We start from the raw sequence: 23,658 nt of genomic DNA on the forward strand, positions 1-23,658 counted from the left end.
AATGTATCATGTCATATTCAAAATAAAAGTAACTGTCTTTCAAGGAGAAACTGTCTTTCTCTCTCTCTCATTTTATTTTGGGGATGTTAGCCTATTGACTTACACTCCAGTCCAGCCGGTGGCGGTAATGCTCCGTATAAGCTGGGTGCCAACCGTTATTAAACGCGAAGGAGACGAACCAGAAGGTGGCAGTACTGCACTTTGAACCCGTTTGTCATTTACCAATCAAGCAGAAGAAGAAAAGGTTCTACGGCTGCCCTCCAAGCCGAGGCGAAGTGACGTGCTCCATTTTAAAGTTGCTCTTCAACTTAAAATACTATTTTTGTTTTAGTTTTAAAAAAGGACAGCAGGTCAAACATGGCGGGGACTCTTGTACGGAAAGCTGTTGACCACCTAAAGAGCAAAGAATTCAGAGATTATTTGATGAGGTATGATTAAACTGATCTACTTGTGTGCTAACATGCTAACTGGTTGTCGGTGAACGTTTGACCGCTGGGTGACTTTACTGTTCAGTTGCGGACACTACGCAGTATTTTAATGCCATTTTATAACGGTTGTCAGTTTCTTTTGCTTTTACTTATTTTTTTCGTTCCTGTGGTGTATATATGTCTCTGTAGTTTCCAAATACGGCTGTGTCTTGTTTTCCTTGGAGCCGCAGTTTGTGACATGTCTGGAAACTGATGTCTAATCGGTGTTGCAGTTTTGACTAAAGTGGCGTAAAAAAGGTTAACGGAGTCTAATGAATGAATTAACAAAATAAATCATTTAACAACAACAACAATGACAGCAGGGTACTGAAAGTAGGTGCAGCCTTGGTTTATATGCCACAGAATACACACACTTGTTTGTAACATTTCGGTATTCCTTCCCCTGCTTGTGTGTTTTATCATGTTTAAAATACAGGTAGCAATCAAGACTTGCCATGCATTCTGTAGTAAATATTCGGCTGTATGTGTAATTTAACATTTTGATCAGAGCTATAATTAACTTACAGTACTCATTGTAACCTAGTTTGGGTGTTTCATGGCAGTGGCTGTCCGTACTAGTGCTGGGTTGAAAAGATCAATTTGCAGATTTTAAATCGATTCTCATTTTAATTCCCACAGATGGATTCATACATCCAAAGATCAATTTAAATATATGTACTTCTCGCCGGCGTTGGAACAGTGTCCCTGGAAAAAAAGACACTACAGTTGGGCTGTTCCGCTGTTTCCGAGGGTGTGCAAACGATCATTTCTCTACACTGATTGTGGACCCACTGGTTCTTATCGAGAAGCAGGTCCACAATTTATTCATCAACCTCTGTCAGTGCCATTTAAAGATGACAGTCATGATGACCGGGACTGTTGTTGCGGCCAAAAAAAGAGAACACTGTAGTGTGTTTTTTTTTTTTTTTTTTTTTTTTTTCCGTTCCTCATAACGTGCTTTTGCCGTGAGACCACACACGAAGGTTCTTTGGTGTGGACTGTCAGTCTTTCCACCAGCACTTGCTGGGCGGATGTGGGAGAAGTTCTCTTTCAGCATGCCGCACACCCTATGCTGCAGACGTTTTTGTAGGGGAGACCGGAAGCATTTGCCCCCAGAAAATTTTTTAATTGATAACTCACTGAAACACTATTGCCTGGATTTTGAGGGCCAAATTTTGTTTTGTTTTGTGTTTTTTTTTTTTTTTTTTTAATCTTTGTTGCAGCCTTACTTTAAAGCCAAAAGAACAAGGCATCAGGCCAAATCATGGAAGCGTGTAGAAATGTACCGTGTCGGGGGCAATGGACCAGGCACCTTAGGCGCCCTTTTGGCTGCCAATACTTAATTTGCTGTCAAATGTCAATATGATACTTGTATTAATATGTTGCATATCTACACAATTGGGTAACAGCTAAAAAACAGTTTTAATAACTAACCCAAATCAAAATAATAGATTCTGAATATTAAGAATCGGAAACGAATCGATTCTTGAAATTTGAATCGATATCCAGCCCTAATCCGTGCGTAGCTGTGTAAATGATAAGCCAGTTCAGGACCTCAGTACTTGTGGTGCATGCTAGGCCAGGTCAGAGTTCATGACTACCCATAACACGTTAATGGCAAAGAGCAATGTAAATATTGAGGATTCTGAGTGCTGAAAAGTCGGCATTTTAATTTTTTATTTAATTGTTTTGTTTTTGTTTGGCAAAAATAGGTGGGTTTGTGGAAGAAAGAACTTGTGGCTTTACTGATGTTTGAAGTTGACGGTTGTCAGTTGTCAAATCCTGATCAGTTACAACTGTCAAATGTTTGGGAAAATGAGACATTGGCAACAAGCACTTGACCCTTCCTGCATGTATGCCAATATTAACGAGTATCTCAGATGCAGAGATGAGCAAAATTTGCATGATACAGTTCATTTCAGTTTTTTTTTTTTTTTTTTTTAAAGGTTCTATCATTTGTATACTGGTATTGCAGTGCATCCAGAAAGTGTTCACAGTGCTTCACTTTTTTCCACATTTTGTTAAGTTACAGCCTTATGCCACAATGGATGAAATAAAAAAATTTTTCTCTCAAAATTCTACACACAACACCTGATAATGCCAGTGTGAAAAAAGCTTTTCTTTTTTGCATATATATATATATATATATATATATATTAGGGGTGGGCAAACATAAAAAATCTTAATCGCATTAACTCAGTGACTTTATGTGATTAATCATGATTAATCGCATGGTATATGTGAAACCCCAAAATGAATTCAAAAGCCGCTTAAAATGTAAATGATGCTGAAAATGTAAATGAACATTGCATAAATTTGAAAATGTAAATTTCAACTGAAACACACTAATGAAATCAAATACAAAACCACTGGCAGGTCATTTGTTATCCTGTTTCATATCAAAATAACAATATTCATGTCCATGACTAAATGTACTAAAACAAATACGTCACAATTGTACACATACCACAATTTGATATGTGTACAATTGTGATGTATTTGTTTTAGTATATTTAGATTTTGTTGTGATTTGGCACTTTATAAGCCGATTAAACTGAATTGAAATTGAACATTTTATTGAGTCTTAAAGTAAATAAATATGAATTTGGTCACTGGATCCTTAAACTTTATACATAATGAACTCTACCTGGTGAATCCTTGATCTCTGTACATAAATAGGAATAAATAAATCTGTAGTTTTTGTCAAAAGCATTTCCTTTCAGACATTGGCATGAATGTGTTTCCATATATCTGAGCTGAGCTTACAGCTGCTGTGCTTCACTTCAGGATGTAATTTGAAAAGAAAATACAGCACGTTTCATTTTGGGAGGAAAAAAAAACCTTTTAGCCGATTGTAGTTTCTTGTCTGTATTACATTTGGAAAGAGGTGTCATTTTATTTAAAGCGGCGATTTCATTTTGAAGTTATTAATTCCGACCGGACTCTGTCTCAGCCGTGCAGCGTTTCGAGCTGTGTGAACGGAACAGAGGACGATTCTCGTTTCTTGACAGCAGCAAGACAAGAGTCCCAATTAGTGACTTTAATCCACACAAAAGTGACTGACGATATTTTAATGGCTTTGCCAGAGGTTAAGAAGCGGCTTGCCGTTTCTGAAGAGCAGTGAATCAAAGAACCAACAAGCTACTGGATCGAAGCATTGCTTCAGTGGTTCATGGTTTCAAAGTGGAGCCGTGCTGGAGAAATAGTTTATTACAGACCAAACCCTGAATATCCGACTTTATTTGTACATCCGTATGACTGAAACTCGAAAAATCCGTATCATTTACAGACTATAGGTTGACATGAAAACCACCGAAAAGCTGTGTTCACCGCGGGGACACATTCGGCTATTCGAGATTATTCAAGATTTTTTTTTTTTTTACCGATGACGAACGATGCTGGATCCGGGCCTGATCCTGTAGAACTTTGTACCGAAAATGTCCATTCAAAAGTTCGGCGTCTTTCTGCATTTTGTTTTGTTGTGCATTGGATAGCCTGTACTTTTCTCGATCCTCCTGTCGTTTTCTGTGTGAACTCAGCTATCAGCAGGAAGCAGCAGCATAAGCTCGCCCCGACTGACACTTTCAAAATAAAAGGCAACAAGCAACAGTCATAAAAGGCTAAAAAAAAAAAAAACCGCAGCGTTAAGTTGAGGAACAAAATTGTCTGCAATAATGACCTCAATAATTAACGCAACATTAGCGCATTAACGTTGCCCAGCCCTAATATATATATATATATATATATATATATATATAAACAAAAAGACTGTAAGTATTCACAGCCTTTGCTATCAAGCTCAACATTGAGCTCAAGTGCATCCTGTTTCCACTAATCATCCTTCAGATGTTTCGACAGCTTAACTGGAGTCCACCTGGGATAAATTCAGTTGATTGGACATGATTAGGAAAGGCACACACCTGTCTACATATAAGGTCCGAGCACAAACCAAGCATGAAGTCAAAGGAATTGTCTGCAGGCCTCTGTCTCGAGGCACAAATCTGTGGAAGGGTACAGAAACATTTTTTGCTGCTTTGAAGGTCCTAATGAGCACAGTGGAATCCATCATTTGTAAATGGAAGAAGTTCAGATCCACCAGGACTCTTCTTAGAGCTGGCCACCCATCTAAACTGAGCGTTCGGAGGAGAAGGGCCTTAATCAGGGAGGTTGCCAAGAACCTGTTGGTCACTCTGTCAAAGCTCCAGCATTCCTCTGTGGAGAGAGAACCTTCCAGAAGGAAAACCATCTTTGCAACAGTCCACCAATCAGGCCTGTATAAATGAGTGGCGAGATGGAAGCCACTCATCAGTAAAAGACACATGGCAGCCCGCATGGACTTTGCTAAAAGACAACTGAAGGACTCTCAGACCATGAGAAACAAAATTCTCTGGCCTGATGAGACAAAAATTGAACTCTTTGGTGTGAATGCCAGGTGTCATGTCAGGCAGAAACCAGGTACTGTCCCTACAGTGAAGCATGGTAGTAGCACGATCATGCTGTGGGGATGTTTTTCAGCAGCAGGAACTGGGAGAATAGTCAGTATTGAGATAAAGATGAATGCAGCAATGTACAGAGACATCCTGGATGAAAACCTGCTCCAGAGCACTCCTGACCTCAGACTGAGGTGACGGTTCATCTTTCAGCGTGACAGTGACCCTAACACACAGCCAAGATATCAAAGGATTGGCTTCAGGACAACTCTGTGAATGTCCTTGACCTCCCCAACCAGAGCTTGATCTGACTGAACATCTCTTGAGATCCGAAAAGACGTGAGGCTGTAATTGCTGACAAAGTTGCATCAACAAAGTACTGAGCAAAAAGTGTGAACACTTATGTGCATGTGATTTCTTAGTTTTTTTTATTTTTTATTTTATTTTAATAAATGTGCAAAAATAATAATTACAAAACTTTTTTCCATATTGTCATGGGGTGTTGTGAGTAGAATTTTGAGGATAAAATTAATATACTCTATTTTGGAATAAGGCTGTAACATGATAAAATATGGAAAAAGTGAAGCGTTGTGAATACTTCCAAATGCACTGTATATAACATAACATGTCTATAAATAAATAAAATAACTAGTGCGCTCTACTTAATGCTATAACAATATTAGTCATCAAATCAAATGTTTGGCTGGGTTTATTTGGAAATGTAACGTAAAAATTAGGGATGTCCCGATCAGGTTTTTTGTCCCCGATCCGATTCTAAGTCATCTGATTTTGAGTATCTGCCGATACCAAGTCCCGATCCGATACTTTAAAAAACTGAATGAACAATGAACAAATGCTAAATATATAATATTTTCATTTTAATCACCTTATTTTATTATTTATCACTTAAACAGTGCACTTCTCCTTGAGGTAGCTTGAACGGTCAAGTAATTAATAATCTACCAGACTTAAAAAATGTACAAATTTCCATGTTATTTTATTTGTCTAAAAATTAATATCCAAGGTTCCTTATGTTAAACAAGAAATGATCTAATCTGAAATAACAGGTGGTTTTAATTTACAGATGAAAGGTTTCTAAAGAACCATTTATTGATTTAGCTATTTTAATTACAAGTCTTCTAAACTTTAACAGTAATCAGAAATTTTGAGGTAACAAACAACAACAACAAAAAACATTTCTTCAGAAAAGTGCTCTATATATGAGCAGCCCTGTGATATGTTTCTGTTTTGTACAGATCAGTGGTTTCTGCACCGATCTGTTTTGTACAGATCAGTGGTTTCTGCCACTAGTCTTCCGTGTTTTGGCCCGACGCGTCATTCCTATTGGACAGCGCGAAGCTACGTCACAACTCAGAGCGTTGAAAGTTGGGTTGGGTTGAACTTTGACCGCGTCAGCCTGCCGACAAGCAGCAATGCGCGCTTCGGTCAGAAGCGTTGCTTTAGCTTGCGTCTCATTGAAAATAATGCTTTTTAGACCGATTCTTGATGCCTCTGATGCTTCTGACGCGTGAAAGGCCCATTAATCTGCAACAGTGAGCTTGAAATAGTGCTGATTAAAATAATGAGGATAAAATCTATATCAGATTCCTGATCGGGATGCAACATCCGATTTCGATCAAGTCTGAAACCACGTGATCGGGCCCAATTTCCGATCACGTGATCAGATCGGGACATCCCAAGTAAAAATCATAATTATGACTTACTAATTTAGTCTACTCAGCATGTCCTTTGAGATCTTGCACTTCCGTTGGAAAAGTATGTCGGACGTATGGCGGATCACAAATGCAATGTCCAGTGTCTTGTTTTCACTCGTGTCCTGGGACAGTTTGCCATTTCCACTTTTGCAGCTCATGCATACTGACGAGTGGCCACAGAACAAGGTAGATCTGGCATGCTGCTTTAAAGCTGCATAAAAATTAACTTTAAGGGCAAGATATAAATGGATCACGCACTGGAGTAACACATCTTTGTTTACTAAAGTGGGTAATCATGAACTTGGACCGGAAGATTTGACACTGTCGTGCGTGTTGATGATGCTGATTTGGCTTTATATCCAGTCGCATTCGTACTTTGTGCTACTGAGTCTATGTCACGTGATTATGAGGGTACCTTTACTTTTGATGTCTGTCCGTATGAAAGGGCAAATTACATTTTGAAGTGATGATCTTAAGGGCACCTTCACACATAACATAATTGAAGCTGACTCACGCACGAAGGAGGAATTGCATGCCAGTCAAGAAAAATCAGGGCCACCTCCAATGCCTTGTACACTTGTCGCTACTACTATTGGCACACACCAGCGGCCAAAAGACGGAGCCCTGTTAGAGCCCCTTCGATCCCTCTCATGGCAGGTGTCAGCCAAATTCCATTCCAGGTGACACTGACATGCGTACATCCAACACCGCTCGTTGGACACTTAGAAAATGTGTGCCCATTCACGCTGTTAGCATGAAAATAGTGAGAAGATGATCACTTTAGAGCTGGCGGTGGAATTTGTCTAAGTGCAACGGTGGAGTTGCCAAGCAACACACGTGGTGTGCCAATGTGTCGGCCCCTCCTCCCTCAACATGTGCCGTGTGTGTGTGTAGCCCCCCCAAAACATGTGGGTGCGTGTGTTTCGCCCCCCCCAGGGGCACACTTGCATGACATAACATACATGACATGACATCACACTTGCATGACATATGTACAGATGGGGAGCGGCCAGTCAGATTGCACACAGCACAGGGAGCCACCTTTCAGCTGATCACTGGCCAGAGACTCACTGACAGCTGGAAAATGAAGGCTCAGTTGCACACGGCGCGTCACATTAACAAAAACGGAGACCACAGCCAGCATGCCGCAGGATTACAAGCTGACAGTGTGGTAAATATGCCACTTTTAGTCTCATATCGCCAACAGTTATTACGGCGAAAATTAAAGACTTCCTCTTCATCTAATTTCTCTCTCTATTTTTTTTTTTTTTTGTACATTTATCTCTTTGTTGATTTTAGGCATTTTACATTCCTATTATAGGACAGTAATAGTAGTGCAGTTGTCAAGTATCTGTCTGTTAATCAGAGCTTTTGTAAATGGTAAATGGACAACATTTATATAGCGCTTTTCCATCTGCATCAGACGCTCAAAGCACTTTACAAATAATGCCTCACATTCACCCCGATGTCGGGCTGCTGCCATACAAGGTGCTCACTACACACCGGGAGCAGTAGGGGATTAAAGACCTTGCCCAAGGGCCCTTAGTGATTTTCCGATCAGGCTGGGATTTGAACCGAGGATCGTTTGATCTCAAGCCCAGCGCTTTAACCACGAGACCATCACCTCCCCTGTTGTAAATTGCAGGTTCGAATCCCACGGGTGCCATGTATTTATTTATTTTTTTTCTTTTTCTCCACATCAGTGGTGTGATGTGATGCAACATATTCCATCTGGTCTTTATTTTTTGCCCCAACCTCAGCGTGATGTGGTGCAACATGTTCCAGGTGCCCACACTGTGTTCGTGCATGCGCACTAGTGTGCACGAAACTGTTGCCGGTGTGTCATGCATGCCATTGCGACCATGCATCCCTCACGACATCAGGTGGAATGTTTCGTGGTTCCCCATTTCGTTTTTGGTTCGTGGATTTTCTTCCGGTATATGTATGTTTATGCTGTGTGTGATGGGGCCCTAAATACTGTGCTGTGTGCAGAATGTCTGTCATTTGTGCCTGAGCAAGTGCATTACCTCCCGTCCACCTCTGCCTCTGGTTGGCTTAACATGAAATTTTACTCTTAGCTAATCACTATTATTTATGCAGTTGTCCCGCTTCTCCCCACACAAAAGAAAAGAACAAAAAAACTTTGCAGCTCCGCTGTGGCTGAGAGATGAAAAAGGCTTCAATGAACTTAACTATAGTAACGTGCCAATGAAAACATTAATTAGTTAGATTACCTGTTCCTGAAAAATGTTGTTTGTATGTGTGCTTTGAACAGCCTGGAGCCACAATTGTTCATATATCATTCTGAAATGTATCTTGAAGATTCCTATCCTGATAGACAAGAACTGGTTCAGTTTTCTAGGTCAAAGGGAAAAGTCAGGAAAAATCTTGTAAAATTGGAAAAAAAAATCGCTATTTTTAACATTAAATGAATTTTCAAAAATTCTTAACTGTCAAAAAAGATCAAATTTCTTTCATATTTGAGTGTTATGTAGGATGGTATCCTTTATCGACTGACAAAGTTTGATCCAGTTTACAAATTTTATGGCCATTTAAATTTAACATTGAAACCCCATTTAATGTATATTTATGTCCCCCAAGGATGTAATAAAGTCATCGGCGTATATTTATATGTCTGTATGTCTGTTACCAGGATTACGTCAAAGCTACTACACAGATTTTGCCGAAATTTTCAGCACGGATACATATTAGGCCATGGAAGACTCATTAAATTATGGAGGTGATCTGGATCCAGATTCTGGATCAAGCTTAAAGGGGAACATTACTCAGTGAGAAATGCAATACTTTCCTATAAGAAACATGCCAAAGAGCTGATATTCCACACTTTTTACACTAGTACCGCAAGTACATACCTTTATCGGACATTTGAAATTCGCGCTCTCCCGAGCGCTAGCGGGCCTCCATCTTTGTAGAATATCTGGGTACTTCCCGCTGGTGTGACCAAATAAGGAAGTGGGGAAAGGTCATGGGGCAGAGGGTCGTCTCTCTTGTTTGAGGCAGACGACGTGCAGGTTGTCAAGTGGAGTAAACAAGCAGTAAACAAAAGTGAGTGGTGACATCAGCGGATTGCATCAGAGCGCAGCTCGTCTGAAGGATTATAACAACAAGTTAAATCTGTTATAAAAATGAAAGTAAATCCTTTAACAGCTGCAGACCAGAAGGAAAGAACACGCAACTGTTTTATCAAGCCATGACGATGTAAACAAGACTAATAATGACCTTTTTTGATGGCTCAAAATGCTTTCTGCAGCTTGTCAGGCGTGTGCGCACGAACGGCTCCGGCTGCAGCCTCCTTTGTGATTCAGGAAGTGATTAGAGCCATTTTCAACAGCCAATTTGCAGAAAAAAATTATTAATCCAGTACAAAATAATTATTTTATATATGCAGCGTGTGGCAGCCGGTAGAACAAAGAACGGCGTCCAGCTATGAACACAGCGGGTGGGGTGCCACAAACAAGAATGAGCAGATCAAAGAAAGTGGGGAGGGAGGCGCCACTGCAGCCGCTATAAACGAGTCTCCTCCGGCAGATCCGGAATATATTCCAGTCAGGAGCATGGACGACTGGATTCAAGTCTGGGATGGCAAAGATGTTGAGACAGAAACTTGGCACCTGGCGCGAAAACGGACCTTGAATTCAAGCTTCACTCGTTAATTGGCCACAAACACCCTGCGTCATGCCCTGTGTTTTGCAGCACAGCAACGGAGACTTCAATTAATGCATGGAAGTAACACTTATTTGACATGGGCCATATACAAAATTATAATTCCAACAGTGGACAGTGGTGCGTATGTACAGTTTTTTGTCAATGACGTCAGTGCCGAGCGGGAAATACCTGGATATTCTACAAAGATGGCGGCCCGCGGTGGCTCGGGAGAGCGCAAAGTTCAAATGTCCGATAAAGGTATGTACTTGCGGGACTAGTGTAAAAAGTGTGGAATATCAGCTCTTTGGTATGTTTCTTATAGGAAAGTATTGCATTTCTCACTGTGTAATGTTCCACTTTAACTTAATATAAGCTTTGAAGGATTATGTCAAAAATACTTCACCGATTCTCACCAAATTTGCACCACAGATAGATGTTAGGCCAACTAAGACGCCGTTAAATTTTGGAGGTCATCCAAATCCCGATTCTGGATCAAGATTTCACTATAGCTTTGAAGGATTACGTCAAAACTATTTCACGGATTCTCACCAAATTTGCACCACAGATAGATAATAGGGCATGGAAGACTACACTGAAGTTTGGAAGGGATCCAGATCTGGATTGGTGGACATCAGAAATCTCTGATTGCTCTTATTTACAATATATCTTAATCAGACATGCCCCAATCACTCTTTTATATTTGGAAGTGAGGTGCAGACTGGAACTCACTATTGCCTGACAAAGTTTGATCCAGATCTGGACCCGATTTGTGGATATTGTGGACATTGGAATTTAATATTGAAAAAGCATTCTCGGTGCATAGAGTAAGTTTGATCTGCATCTGATCCATCTTGCGGATATTTGAGTTTAACGTTGAAAAGCCCTTCTGATCTGTTTTGTATTATATTTTAGCTCATGAAAAGCTACTTCTAACAGGACTTTGACCTTGAAAATCCTTTCCAAGGTAAAAAATTGTGGAATTGGAAACTTGTTTTGGCAGAGGTTTACACTTTGAGTGCGGTGCTCTAGTATTAACTGGTATTTCCATCTGTGATTATCACTGATGGGAATCACTGATTACATATGGATACCCACTTTGTTTTTTCACGTTGTCTATCATTTGGTCGCTACCTGAAACAAACCTGTGGCTTTTGTAAGGTAGATGTCTTTATGCTAGCTCGTATCATGATGATTTATCTGCGTATGTTTTTGTTTGTCTCTCTTCCATGTGGCTATGAAAATAAAAACATCAAACAGCACGGTATGTAATCAAACTTTCTGTCTTTCAGTGATCTGTTTTTGTGTTTGAACTCTCAAACCATTTCATAATCTTGTTACTGTATGTCTGTGCAGCACTTCTGGGGGCCAGTAGCAAACTGGGGTCTTCCTGTGGCAGCCATTACAGATATGAAGAAGAGCCCTGAGATCATCAGCGGCAGGATGACCTTCGGTAAAACACAGAAAAACAAAGATATACATATACACATGTAGTATGTTTCTACAGTAGTTAACATTGTTGTAATTGCTGCTTTATCAAAATATTATGTTAAAACTATGGAATTGTACATTTTAAAATTATACATGGGTTTCATTCAGTGAATCTTTTTTTTAATTAAATCATTGGAAGACTGTACAATGGCTGATGTGGCCATGAACTCAGTGTCCAATTCGTGGGGCAGATAAGTTACGAAATAAAATCACTCACCACTCTCATGCTTTTAATATAAAGATGACTTACCGCCTCCTGCTGGAATAGCGTGTGAGTCATAATGTAGTTGGCATCATCCATTGTTCAGTGTTGTTAGATAATATCTGTAGCTTCTCCAAAAATAAAAAATATTAGTCCTATTGCATTGTTGCATTTTGGCAGCATTCATCCTTGACTTAAAATACATAAGCATACCAAACGAGAAATGTCAGCTGTCCGCAGTTTCTCTGTGATCGAAGTAGCACGCACGCACTGTCTTTTCCGCAGTCTACCACAAGCAGGTGCTTCTAATTTTAGATGAGCAGAAACAGTTGCAGAAGACATCAGACAGATGACAGTTTGCACTTACGTTACCGGCAACATTTAAGTTGGCTCACTCATGGTGACGGCAACATGAGATGTAACTAAACTGACAAAACCAATTGAACTCCAAATAACACAATAAAATAACATGAACAACACTGTTAAACTAGCATGAACCACAGTAACAACATTTAAAACCCCAAACCCTGAACTCCCATCGTGCATTGCAGCACAACATTCATTGCTTACTGGTTAAATGGACTGCATTTATATAGCACTTTCCCATCTGCATCAGATGCTCAAAGCGCTTTACAATTATGCCTCACATTCACACAAACACACACACACTGATGTCACGGTGCTGCCATGCAAGTCGCTCACTACACACTGGGAGCAACTTTTGGATTAAGGACCTTGCCCAAGGGTCCTTAGTGATTTTCCGTCAGGCTGGGATTTGAACCGAGTATCCTCTGGTCTTACTCTAAGTTTATCTAATTTAACTTTTCTGCATAACAAAAATGGGATGTGAAGCAGTATTTTTTTTTTTTTTTTAATGTAATGTCTCAGCTTGAGCGTTACTGGATCTGTTTGGGGTTCGAGCTTTGAAATCGGGTCACTAAGGATGAGGGAATCCAAAAATATTAAAATGATTACAGCTCTTGTGGTTAGTAATCTTATCAAACAGACATATAGGTTGTGATACCATTTTTTGTTAAAGGCAAAGAAAGCAGCAATAGCTGCAGCAAGAACAGCAATAGAGTGAAATATTATCTTGTTCAGCAGGAGAACAACTTACTGTTTTCGTCAATTTTTTTTTTCTTTCTTCAATCACTGGGTTTAGGGTTAGGATTGGTTGTAAAGATGGTGGGGAGACGAGCTGTGCGATGGATGGCAATAACGTTAAGCCATTTGACAATTGGAAACATCACCGAATTTGTGTGATGTTGAGTTAGCTGTGAGTTTGTTTTTCAGACACAGTAAACGTATATCAACACAGTGGATCATCCATGTCTTCCATTATTGATGATTTCCAATTATGCTGTGAGTATATTGTACAGTCTCTCCCAACCATTAGGTTGGGCTGGGATGAAAAAAATCAATTCACTAATTTTTTTAAATTGATTCTTATTTTAATTCCCACAGATCAATTCATACATTTAAAGGTCACTTTAAAAAAAATACATATATATGCACGTCTCACCAGCATTATAATAGCGTGCCTGAAAAAATTCTGCTGCATTTGGGCCGTCCCACTGTTTCTGAGGGTGTGTAACTGGAAAAATTAAATGATCATTTCTCTGCATTGATTGTGGACCCACTTGTTCTGATTTTGAAGCTATGCATCCACAATTTATTCATCAGCTTCTGTCAAAGCCATTTAAAGATGTCAATCATGCCTACTGGGACTGTTGTTGCAGGCAAGAAAAGAAAATCATCCACCGTTTGTATTTCACACAGTAGGTTTTTAATTCGTTCCGCATAACGTGCCATTTTCCATGGGACAGCACGCAAAGTGGACTGTGGGAAAACTTTTCCCATAGCCGTGTTCTCCTGCTGCAGGGGAAAAGTTCTCCTGCTGCAGGAGAACTTAGGAGAACTTTACCCCAGCCGTGTTGTCCTGCTGCAGGGGAAAAGTTCTGTTGCAGCGTGCCGTGCAGCGTGTGCTGCAGGCATGAGTTTTGTCGGGGATACCGGGGCCATTATCTCCTGGAAAATTTTTTAATTTATAGCTTTCTGAAACACTATTGCCTGCATTTTCAGGGCCAAGTTTTGTGAAGTAGTATTAATATGTTGCATAACTAGACAGTCAGGTAACAGCTCAAAAAACGGTTTTAATAACACTGACCCAAATCGATATCAGATAGAATTGAATAGAAATAATCGATTCTGAAGCTTAAGAATTGGAATCAAATCGATTCTTGAAATTTGAATCAATACCCAGACCTACCATGAGGTAGCATATCGTATTGTGAAAGGCATTTAGTGTTGTTTGTGCTCCTTTAACATCACACATGACAGAATTTATTTCAGACACGCAATCTTATTAAATGGCTTCTCAAAAATGTGGTTATATTTGTTTAGTTTGAGGAAAACCTGAACATTGACCGTGTTTACAAACCATAGCGAGCCACAGTGACTGTGATTATTCACAGTGAAAGTCAAATCAATTTTATTTATATAGCACCAAATCACAACAAACAGTTGCCCCAAGGCGCTTTATATTGTAAGGCAAAGCCATACAATAATTACGGAAAAACCCCAACGGTCAAAACGACCCCCTGTGAGCAAGCACTTGGCGACAGTGGGAAGGAAAAACTCCCATTTAACAGGAAGAAACCTCCAGCAGAACCAGGCTCAGGGAGGGGCAGTCTTCTGCTGGGACTGATTGGGGCTGAGGGAGAGAACCAGGAAAAAGACATGCTGTGGAGGGGAGCAGAGATCAATCACTAATGATTAAATGCAGAGTGGTGCACCCCCCAGCAGTCTAAGTCTATAGCAGCATAACTAAAGGATGGTTCAGGGTCACTTGATCCAGCCCTAACTATAAGCTTTAGCAAAAAGGAAAGTTTTAAGCCTAATCCTAAAAGTAGAGAGGGTGTCTGTCTCCCTGATCCGAATTGGGAGCTGGTTCCACAGGAGAGGAGCCTGAAAGCTGAAGGCTCTGCCTCCCATTCTACTCTTACAAACCCTAGGAACTACAAGTAAGCCTGCAGTCTGAGAGCGAAGCGCTCTATTGGGGTGATATGATACTATGAGGTCCCTAAGATAAGATGGGACCTGATTATTCAAAACCTTATAAGTAAGAAGAAGAATTTTAAATTCTATTCTAGAATTAACAGGAAGCCAATGAAGAGAGGCCAATATGGGTGAGATATGCTCTCTCCTTCTAGTCCCTGTCAGTACTCTAGCTGCAGCATTTTGAATTAACTGAAGGCTTTTCAGGGAACTTTTAGGACAACCTGATAATAATGAATTACAATAGTCCAGCCTAGAGGAAATAAATGCATGAATTAGTTTTTCAGCATCACTCTGAGACAAGACCTTTCTGATTTTAGAGATATTGCGTAAATGCAAAAAAGCAGTCCTACATATTTGTTTAATATGCGCATTGAATGACATATCCTAATCAAAAATGGCTCCAAGATTTCTCACAGTATTACTAGAGGTCAGGGTAATGCCATCCAGAGTAAGGATCTGGTTAGACACCATGTTTCTAAGATTTGTGGGGCCAAGTACAATAACTTCAGTTTTATCTGAGTTTAAAAGCAGGAAATTAGAGGTCAACCATGTCTTTATGTCTGTAAGACAATCCTGCAGTTTAGCTAATTGTGTCCTCTGGCTTCATGGATAGATAAAGCTGGGTATCATCTGCGTAACAATGAAAATTTAAGCAATGCTGTCTAATAATACTGCCTAAGGGAAGCATGTATAAAGTGAATAAAATTGGTCCTAGCACAGAACCTTGTGGAACTCCATAATTAACCTTAGTCTGTGAAGAAGATTCCCCATTTACATGAACAAATTGTAATCTATTAGATAAATATGATTCAAACCACCGCAGCGCAGTGCCTTTAATACCTGTGGCATTAAAGGCATCTAGTCCTTATTGTACAGCCAGAACCACTCTGACATTAAAATACATTTTTCCCGGGGGGGTGGAGTGCATTCAGGAAACAGATTTGTTAGTGCTTCTATTATTTTTAACTGTAACAATTTAGGGGAATCTAGAGTTTGTACGTAACATGTGAGCAGTAATTGGGAATGTCAGCCAGTGTTTTTAATAATGTCGCACTTGATGAATGAGGAATTGAATGTTTTCTTCCCCTCAGCTCTGTGCTGCTATTCAGTGCTCTTCATGCGGTTTGCCTACAAGGTGCAGCCACGAAACTGGTTACTGTTTGCCTGCCATATGACCAATGAGACGGCACAGCTGATCCAGGGAGGTCGTCTCATCAAATACAAGTAAGCAGATATGCTTTTATTCCTTTGTTATTGCAAGCCCCCAAAGTGTCATCAAATGAGAGTCAGTCATGATTTGCTTGTTTGCAAGTCATGTTGTCATACTCTGTGCCTAGTCGTAACACATGTTGCTTAAAGGCTCAACTGAAATTATTTTGTTGTTGTTGTTGTTGTTATGACAGTATATTCACAACATTTGCAACTGTAAAAATAATAAATAAACCTCCCTAGAGACTGAAGGAATATAGTGATCGGATAATTAACACTTAAATTTAAAATGCCTTCAAGATGTGAACTGTAAGATTGAGCTTTTTCATTTTGAATGTATAAAAAATTAGGGCTGGGCAAGTTAACGCGTTACTATCGTGTTAACGCATTAATTAATTAACACCGACATTTTTTTAAATTTTTTATCACATGTTAATGCAGTTTTTTTTTTTTTTGTTTGTTATTGTAAGAGTCTGTTGCTCACAGGCTTTTGTTTTGCAACTCTGTCGCTGACTGCTGCGGACATGGAGAAGGGCACAGAACTTTTACATTTAATTTTGAAGTGCTTCCAGACGGCGTAGTCGACAGAACTGAAGTTATTTGCAGCCACTGCAAAGCTGCATTTTCTTATCAGCGGGGTACGAATCTTAAATATCACCTAAATGAAGCACACATAGCTGATACCAGTAAATTATTCAATGAAACACACTGCGGTGCATTAGGTGCAGCGTGTGGGAGAACTATAGATAAAGTTTTTTAGTTTATTTTTTTTATTATTTTTTTTTTGTGTGTGATTTAGTTTATCATCAGTAAAGTCCCCAAGAAACTTAGTTTCATTTACAAGTTTAGTTTCAATATCGTGTACTAGTAAATTTCTTCATAAACTCCTGGGCTTATTTCCAAATATGACACAACCCCAATTGCAATGAAGTTGGGACGTTGTGTAAAATGTATATAAAAACAGAATACAATGATTTGCAAATCCTCTTCAACCTATATTCAATTGAATACTCCACAAAGACAAGATATTTAATGTTCAAATTGATAAACTTTATTGTTTTTGTGCAAATATTTGCTCATTTTGAAATGGATACCTGCAACACGTTTCCAAAAAGCTGGGACAGTGGCATGTTTACCATTGTGTTACATCACCTTTCCTTCTAACAACACTCAATATTCCTGCAAAAAGATATTAAAGGTCTAAAAGATATGTGATCTAAATTTAGCGGAAATCAATTGGTCCGCTGCCGGTTTTCAAAGTTAGCTGAAAAGCTAAACAGCTAACAAAAAAGTTAGCTTCACTAATTAGCGGTTAGTGGATTAGCGCAGCTGTGCCCACCACTGGATCCATGTATTGAATGCTTTCTGTAAGTCGAAAAACCTTACGATATATTGCTTGTTTTCAATTGTATTTGTGATATGTTCCACAAAATCAGTTACCGCCAGTGAAGTAGTATGATTTTTTTTTTTTTCTAAATCCATATTGCTGCTCATTTAGTATATGATACTTGGATATAATGTCATTTAACCTTTTTGTGTATACTTTTTCCAGAATTTTTGAAAATTGAGGTAACAGTGAGAGTGGCCTGTAGTTTGGAAAAACATGTTTATCACCAGATTTGAACAGCTGTGTCACTTCAGCTATTTTCATTTTGGAAGGAAATCTCCCAGTCATGAATGACATTTTACAGATATAAGTTAAAGGTTTAATGCAATCAATTATATATATATATATATATATATATATATATATGAGGTCTATTAGATAAGAAACCGACACTTTTATTTTTTTTTTTAACTATATGGATTTGAATGATGTGCGATTGTACCAATCATGCTTGAACCCTCGTGCGCATGCGTGAGTTTTTTCACGCGTGTCAGTGACGTCATTTCCCTGTGAGCAGGCCTTGAGTGAGATGTGGTCCCGCCCTCTCGGCTGAATTCCTTTGTTTCACACGCTGCTCGAGACGGCGCGCGTTGCTTTATCAAAATTTTTTCTGGACCTGTGAGGAATATCTGAGTGGACACTATTCGAGAAATTTAGCTGGTTTTCGGTGAAAAGTTTAACGGCTGATGAGAGATTATGGGGCGTTTCTGTCACTGTAAGGACTTCCCACGGAGTGGGACGTCGCGCAGCGCTTCCAGGCACCGTCGTCGGCCTGTTTCGACCTGAAAACATCCTAAATTAAGGCTTAATTCACCCAGGACGTCGTGAGAGAACAGAGAAGATTTCAGAAGAGGCCGGCATGAGGACTTTATGCGGACATTCCACTGTTTAAGGACATTTTTTAATGAAAGACGTGCGCACAAATTCATTTCCGTGACGACTCGGCGAATCTGTGTGCGCCGCGACAGGAAAAACACCTCCGTGTTGAAAACCATTTGTAAAATTCAGGCGGCTTTTGATGGCTTTCAACAAGTGAGTAACTGAGAAATTGTTTAACAGCTTGGGCATGCTCCAACTTGCCCGTTAAGGTTTCCAATGGAGGTGTTTTTCCTGTTGCGACCCCCCGCGTTCGGGTCCGGCCCGACATGCGACTCTGCCCGCACGTTCTTTCATTACAAAATGTCCGTTAACAATGGAATGTCCGAATAAACTCCTCATGCCGACTTCTTCTGAAAGTTCTCTGACGACTTACTGGGTCAACAGAGCCTGAAATGTGGCCGTTTTCAACTTGAAACGGCGAGACGCTGCCTCCTCGAAGCGCAGATCGCCGTCAGGCACCGTGGGCCATCCTTAAAGCGACACTACCAGACCAAAATCTCTCATCAGCCGTTAAAATTTTTACCGAAAACCAGCTGAATTTATCGAATGGTGTCCTCTCAGTTGTGCCTTACAGTTTTGAAAAAATTTTGATCAAACAAAGCAGCAGTCTCTGAGCCATTCCTAAACAAAGAAAAAATCGACGAGAGGGTGGGCCACTCCTCACTCAAAGACTGCCCACAGGCAAATGACGTAACGGACAGGCGTGAAAAAACTCTCGCATGCCCACGAGGGTTCAAGCATGTCTGATGTAATCACACGTGATTCAAATCCATATGGTTTTTGAAAAAAATAATAAGGTCTAATACTTTTCTAACAGTCCTCGTGTGTGTGTGTATATATATATGTATGTATGTATATATATATATATATATATATATATATAATCAAAAACATATCAAAATTATAGTAATCAGTTGAACTCAGATAAGACTGAAATGATGGTTCTTAGTCCAGCGGAACATTGGCATCAATTTGAGCAGTTAACACTTAACCTAGGCTCGTGTGTCATACATCACACTGACAAAGTGAGGAACCTTGGGGTGATTTTGATCCTACATTGTCCTTTGACCTATACAGAGATATTACGGGGACTGCTTTCTTCCACTGGCGAAATATAACGAAGATCTGTTCCATACTGTGTGTGGCTGATGCTGAGACCCTGATCCATCCATTTGTTCTTCTACAACTCCAAGACCATTGAAGTTGGGATGTTGTGAAAAATTTAAATAAAAACAGAATACAATGACTTGCAAATCCTCTTTAACCTATATTCAATTGAATACACCACAGAGACAAGATATTTAATGTTTAAACTGATAAACTTTGTTTTTGTGCAAATATTTGCTTATTTTGAAATGGATGCCTGTAACACGTTTCAAAAAAGCTGGGACAGTGGTATGTTTACCACTGTTACATCACCTTTCCTTCCAACAACACTCAATAAGCATTTGGGAACTGAGGACACTAATTGTTGAAGCTTTGAAGGTGGAATTATTTCCCATTCTTGCTTGATGTACGACTTCAGTTGTTCAACAGTCTGGGGTCTCTGTTGTCGCATTTTGCACTTCATAATGCGCCACACATTTTCAATGGGCAACAGGTCTGGACTGCAGGCGGGCCAGTCGAGTACCCGCACTCTTTTACTTCGAAGGCACGCTGTTGTAATACGTGCAGAATGTTGCTTGGCAATGTCTTGCTGAAATAAGCAGGGACGTCCCTGAAAAAGACGTTGCTTGGATGGCAGCATGTGTTGCTCCAAAACCTGGATGTACCCTTCAGAATTGTTGGTGCCATCACAGATGTGTAAGTTGCCCGTGTCATGGCCACTAACACAACCCCATACCATCCTGGCATACCATCCTTGAACTTTGCGCTGGTAACAATCTGGATGATCTTTTTCCTCTTTTGTCCGGAGGACACGACGTCCATGATTTCCAAAAACAATTTGCAATGTGGACTCATCAGACCATAGCACACTTTTCCACTCTGCGTCTGTCCATTTCAAATGAGCTCGTGCCCAGAGAAGGTGGCTGCGTTTCTGGATGTTGTTGATGTGTGGCTTTCACTTAGCATGCTCGAGTTTTAACTTGAACTTGTAGATGTAGCGATGAACTGTGATAAATGATAATGCTTTTCTGAAGTTTTCCTGAGCCCACATGGTAAGATCCTTTACACAATGATGTTGGTTTTAATGCAGTCCCGCCTGAGGGGTCGAAGGTCATGGGCATTCAATATTGGTTTTCGGCCTTGCCGCTTACATGTCGAAAGTTATCCAGATTCTCTGAATCTTCTTATTATATTATGGACTTTAGATGATGGCATTCCCAAATTACTTGCAATTGAACTTTGAGAAACATTCTTCTTAAACTGTTGGACTATTTTTTTCATGCAGTTGTTCACAAAGTGGTGATCCTCTTTGCTTGTGAATGGCTGAGCCTTTTTGGGGATGCTCTTTTATACGCAGTCATGACACTCACCTGTTTCCATTTAGGTGTTCTTTGAACATTCATCAACTTTCCCAGTCTTTTGTTGCCCCGTCCCAACTTTTTGGAAATGTGTTGCAGGCATCCATTTCAAAATGAGGAAATATTTGCACAAAAACAACAAAGTTTATCAGTTTGAACATTAAATGTCTTTGTGGTGTATTCAATTAAATATAGGTTGAAGAGGATTTGCAAATCATTGTATTCTGTTTTTATTTACATTACGCAACGTCCCAACCTCATTGGAATTTGGGGTTGTAGATTGGACTACTGCAATGTTCTGTTTTCTGGTTTACCACAGTCCAGCATTAGGGGTCTCCAGTTGATTCAAAATGCTGCTGTCAGACTTTTGACACGAAGCAGAAAGTTTGACCACATTACACCCATTTTGGCATTTCTTCACTGGCTTCCTGTCCCAGTGAGATCACATTTAAGGTTCTGCTACTAGCCTATAAAATTGTTCTTGGACTGGCACCTCCCTACTTAGCTGACCTAATTATACCCTAAGTACCGGCCCAGGCTTTGCGTTCTCAGGGTGCAGGACTACTTTGTGTCCCTAATTCTGTCGAGACTTTCGAGTCCAGACTATTGTCCCTTTCATATGGCTAGCAAACTGGCATGGTACGTTTCTATGCTTTTTTTACTCTTTTAATTTCATTTCATTAGGAAACTGAGCGGGCTGCGACCTCAACTTTATCTAAATTCTGGGTCTTTTATTGAAGCTTAGGGCTAGTGGCTGGTGATCACCTTAGTATTTCTTTTGTTCTTGTTGCTTAATGCTGATAAATTATACTGTATTTGTTGTGTTTCTGATACCAGATGCTGTTTTTTTTTTTTTTCTTTTTCTATCAGTTTGAGGTGTGGCTCCATCCAGAGATGGGTTTGGTGTCTCTTTCTGAAACCCTCCTGTCCTGTGCATCAGCAACATTTCCTGTACATTCATTTTGTGAATTATTTTGTAATTTGTCGGTAGCATGGCCCAAGCAGAAGGTCATCTCTTTGAGTCTGGTGTGCTTGAGGTTTCTTCCTCAAACGGTCGTTTACTCACCAATATAACTTTGGTGTCATTAGAAGTCCATAGTTAAAATGACGTGTTCAGATCTGAAACAAACATTTTTCTTCTTCTACTGAGGTGGATTAGAACTTTTTGTGGTACACAGCAGAAACTACTGGACAGGAGGAACCTAGCAGTCAGTGTGACTCACTGATTTGAAAATGCAGGTCTTTCAACCAGGCATGTGGTGCCGTCAATCATTGGTGTCAAATCAGATTTCAGGGGAGTCCAGTGAAACCCCGGCCTCTGCTGTAGCTCCACCCATGCCAGGAAGTGTTCAACACTGGACATTTCCTGTTTCACTGTGATTGAGAATTCTGCACTTCCTGTTTGAGTGTGACCTTGCCACTGAGCTCCCGCGAGATTCCATGGGCTCTCGTCTGTTAATCCAGGAAGTGTTTGACATTTGAACATTTTCTGTTTTACTGTGGACTTTAATTTTGGCACTTCCTGTTTAGGACACCCTGTACCATGAGTGAGCTTTGCGCCGCTGTGCGACGCTTCGCTCATATTATTTGAGACTTAGTGCGTAATGTACAATCTAGTTACTTGCAGTTAATTTATGGAATGACAATAACTGTGATACCCTCTTGTTTGTGATTATTTCAGCATGGAGAAGAAGATGGCCAAGTCTTAGCGGCAAAGGGAAACACAGAGAACGTGTCTGCAAGGAAAACCACTGAAATGTGCATCCAAACAATTTTATCAACAAAACAAAGGCACTTTCTTGTGGGTGGAATTTTTTCTTTTAATACCTTGGGCATCACTGATTGACCATCCTCAAGAATTTTTGTCACTTTTTATGACACAAACAGATGATGCTGTGATAGATTTTTGCAGCATTCAACATGAACCAGTTACAATGTGCATCACTGCGCACATTCAGCCAATCTGCCTTTGCACATGAGAGTTACTGGGTGTCACACTGCAGCTGAACTGAAGCATTTTTTAATCCTTAAAATAATTAAAGACAAATTTAAAGGTGTAGAACTAATAGTTTTTCCTTTTTGAGCTCTGGAAGACAGCAGTACGTTAGGATCTAATTTGACCATAACAATAAATGATTAAACGGCTAAAAAAAAATGTAACTGTGGTACAAGCTGCTTATCCCACTGATTTCCAAATACGTATGTAAAATTGTTGTGATCACACACACTAATTTATTCTGTGTAGTTATTTAATCCTGTTTTATGGTCTGATTCTGTGTTTGCTGAATAAAGTGGCAACAGACACCTTGAATTCATTTGTTTGCTGAAGTTGTTTTTGTCTTGCAGTTGTCTTTTGTACAGTTGTACAACAAAAATGTAGGTGGGACAGTGAGTGTGCAAGTGAGGTAAATTGATGGATACATACATGAACATTTCCAACAGAGTGCATCTTGGGCTTCATTTAACATCAGTCATGGAGCAGTACAGACAGACAGTGAAGTGGACACTCAGTGTGCTTATTTTCAGATCAGAGGGGTACTGTTTCAAGACCATCCCTGCTCTTTCGCTGTGTAATGTGGACTTGTCAGAGGGAATCCACTGTCACAACTTGTGCAAAATCAACATGTAGAGCCAAAAATGTGTCATTTATGAAGAAAGAACAAAAGTTGACACCCTGAACTACACTTAAA

The 23,658-nt window shown here is 39.9% G+C and overlaps 1 protein-coding gene across 1 annotated transcript; it reads left to right on the forward strand.

The window, feature by feature from the left end:
• The first annotated feature begins 224 nt into the window (after window positions 1-224).
• Window positions 225-23,279, forward strand: mpc1 (mitochondrial pyruvate carrier 1). Its single transcript, XM_034188541.1, has 5 exons — window positions 225-428; window positions 11,536-11,539; window positions 11,632-11,728; window positions 16,120-16,252; window positions 22,650-23,279. The coding sequence occupies exons 1-5, from the start codon at window positions 358-360 to the stop codon at window positions 22,675-22,677; spliced, it is 333 nt and encodes a 110-aa protein (XP_034044432.1). The 5' UTR covers window positions 225-357; the 3' UTR covers window positions 22,678-23,279.
• Window positions 23,280-23,658: the final 379 nt, after the last annotated feature.

This window comes from Thalassophryne amazonica, chromosome 2 (genome assembly GCF_902500255.1).
Source record: "Thalassophryne amazonica chromosome 2, fThaAma1.1, whole genome shotgun sequence".
In the NCBI taxonomy this organism is placed as follows: Eukaryota; Metazoa; Chordata; class Actinopteri; order Batrachoidiformes; family Batrachoididae; genus Thalassophryne; species Thalassophryne amazonica.

What these genes read in the sequence shown, in the direction of transcription:
- mpc1 (XM_034188541.1), top strand. Translation starts at nt 358, where the DNA reads ATGGCGGGGACTCTTGTACGGAAAGCTGTTGACCACCTAAAGAGCAAA. An exon ending in CAGCGGCAGGATGACCTTCG is followed by an intron (nt 11,729 to 16,119) that starts GTAAAACACAGA and finishes TCTTCCCCTCAG; the next exon opens with CTCTGTGCTGCTATTCAGTG. An exon ending in GGTCGTCTCATCAAATACAA is followed by an intron (nt 16,253 to 22,649) that starts GTAAGCAGATAT and finishes TGATTATTTCAG; the next exon opens with CATGGAGAAGAAGATGGCCA.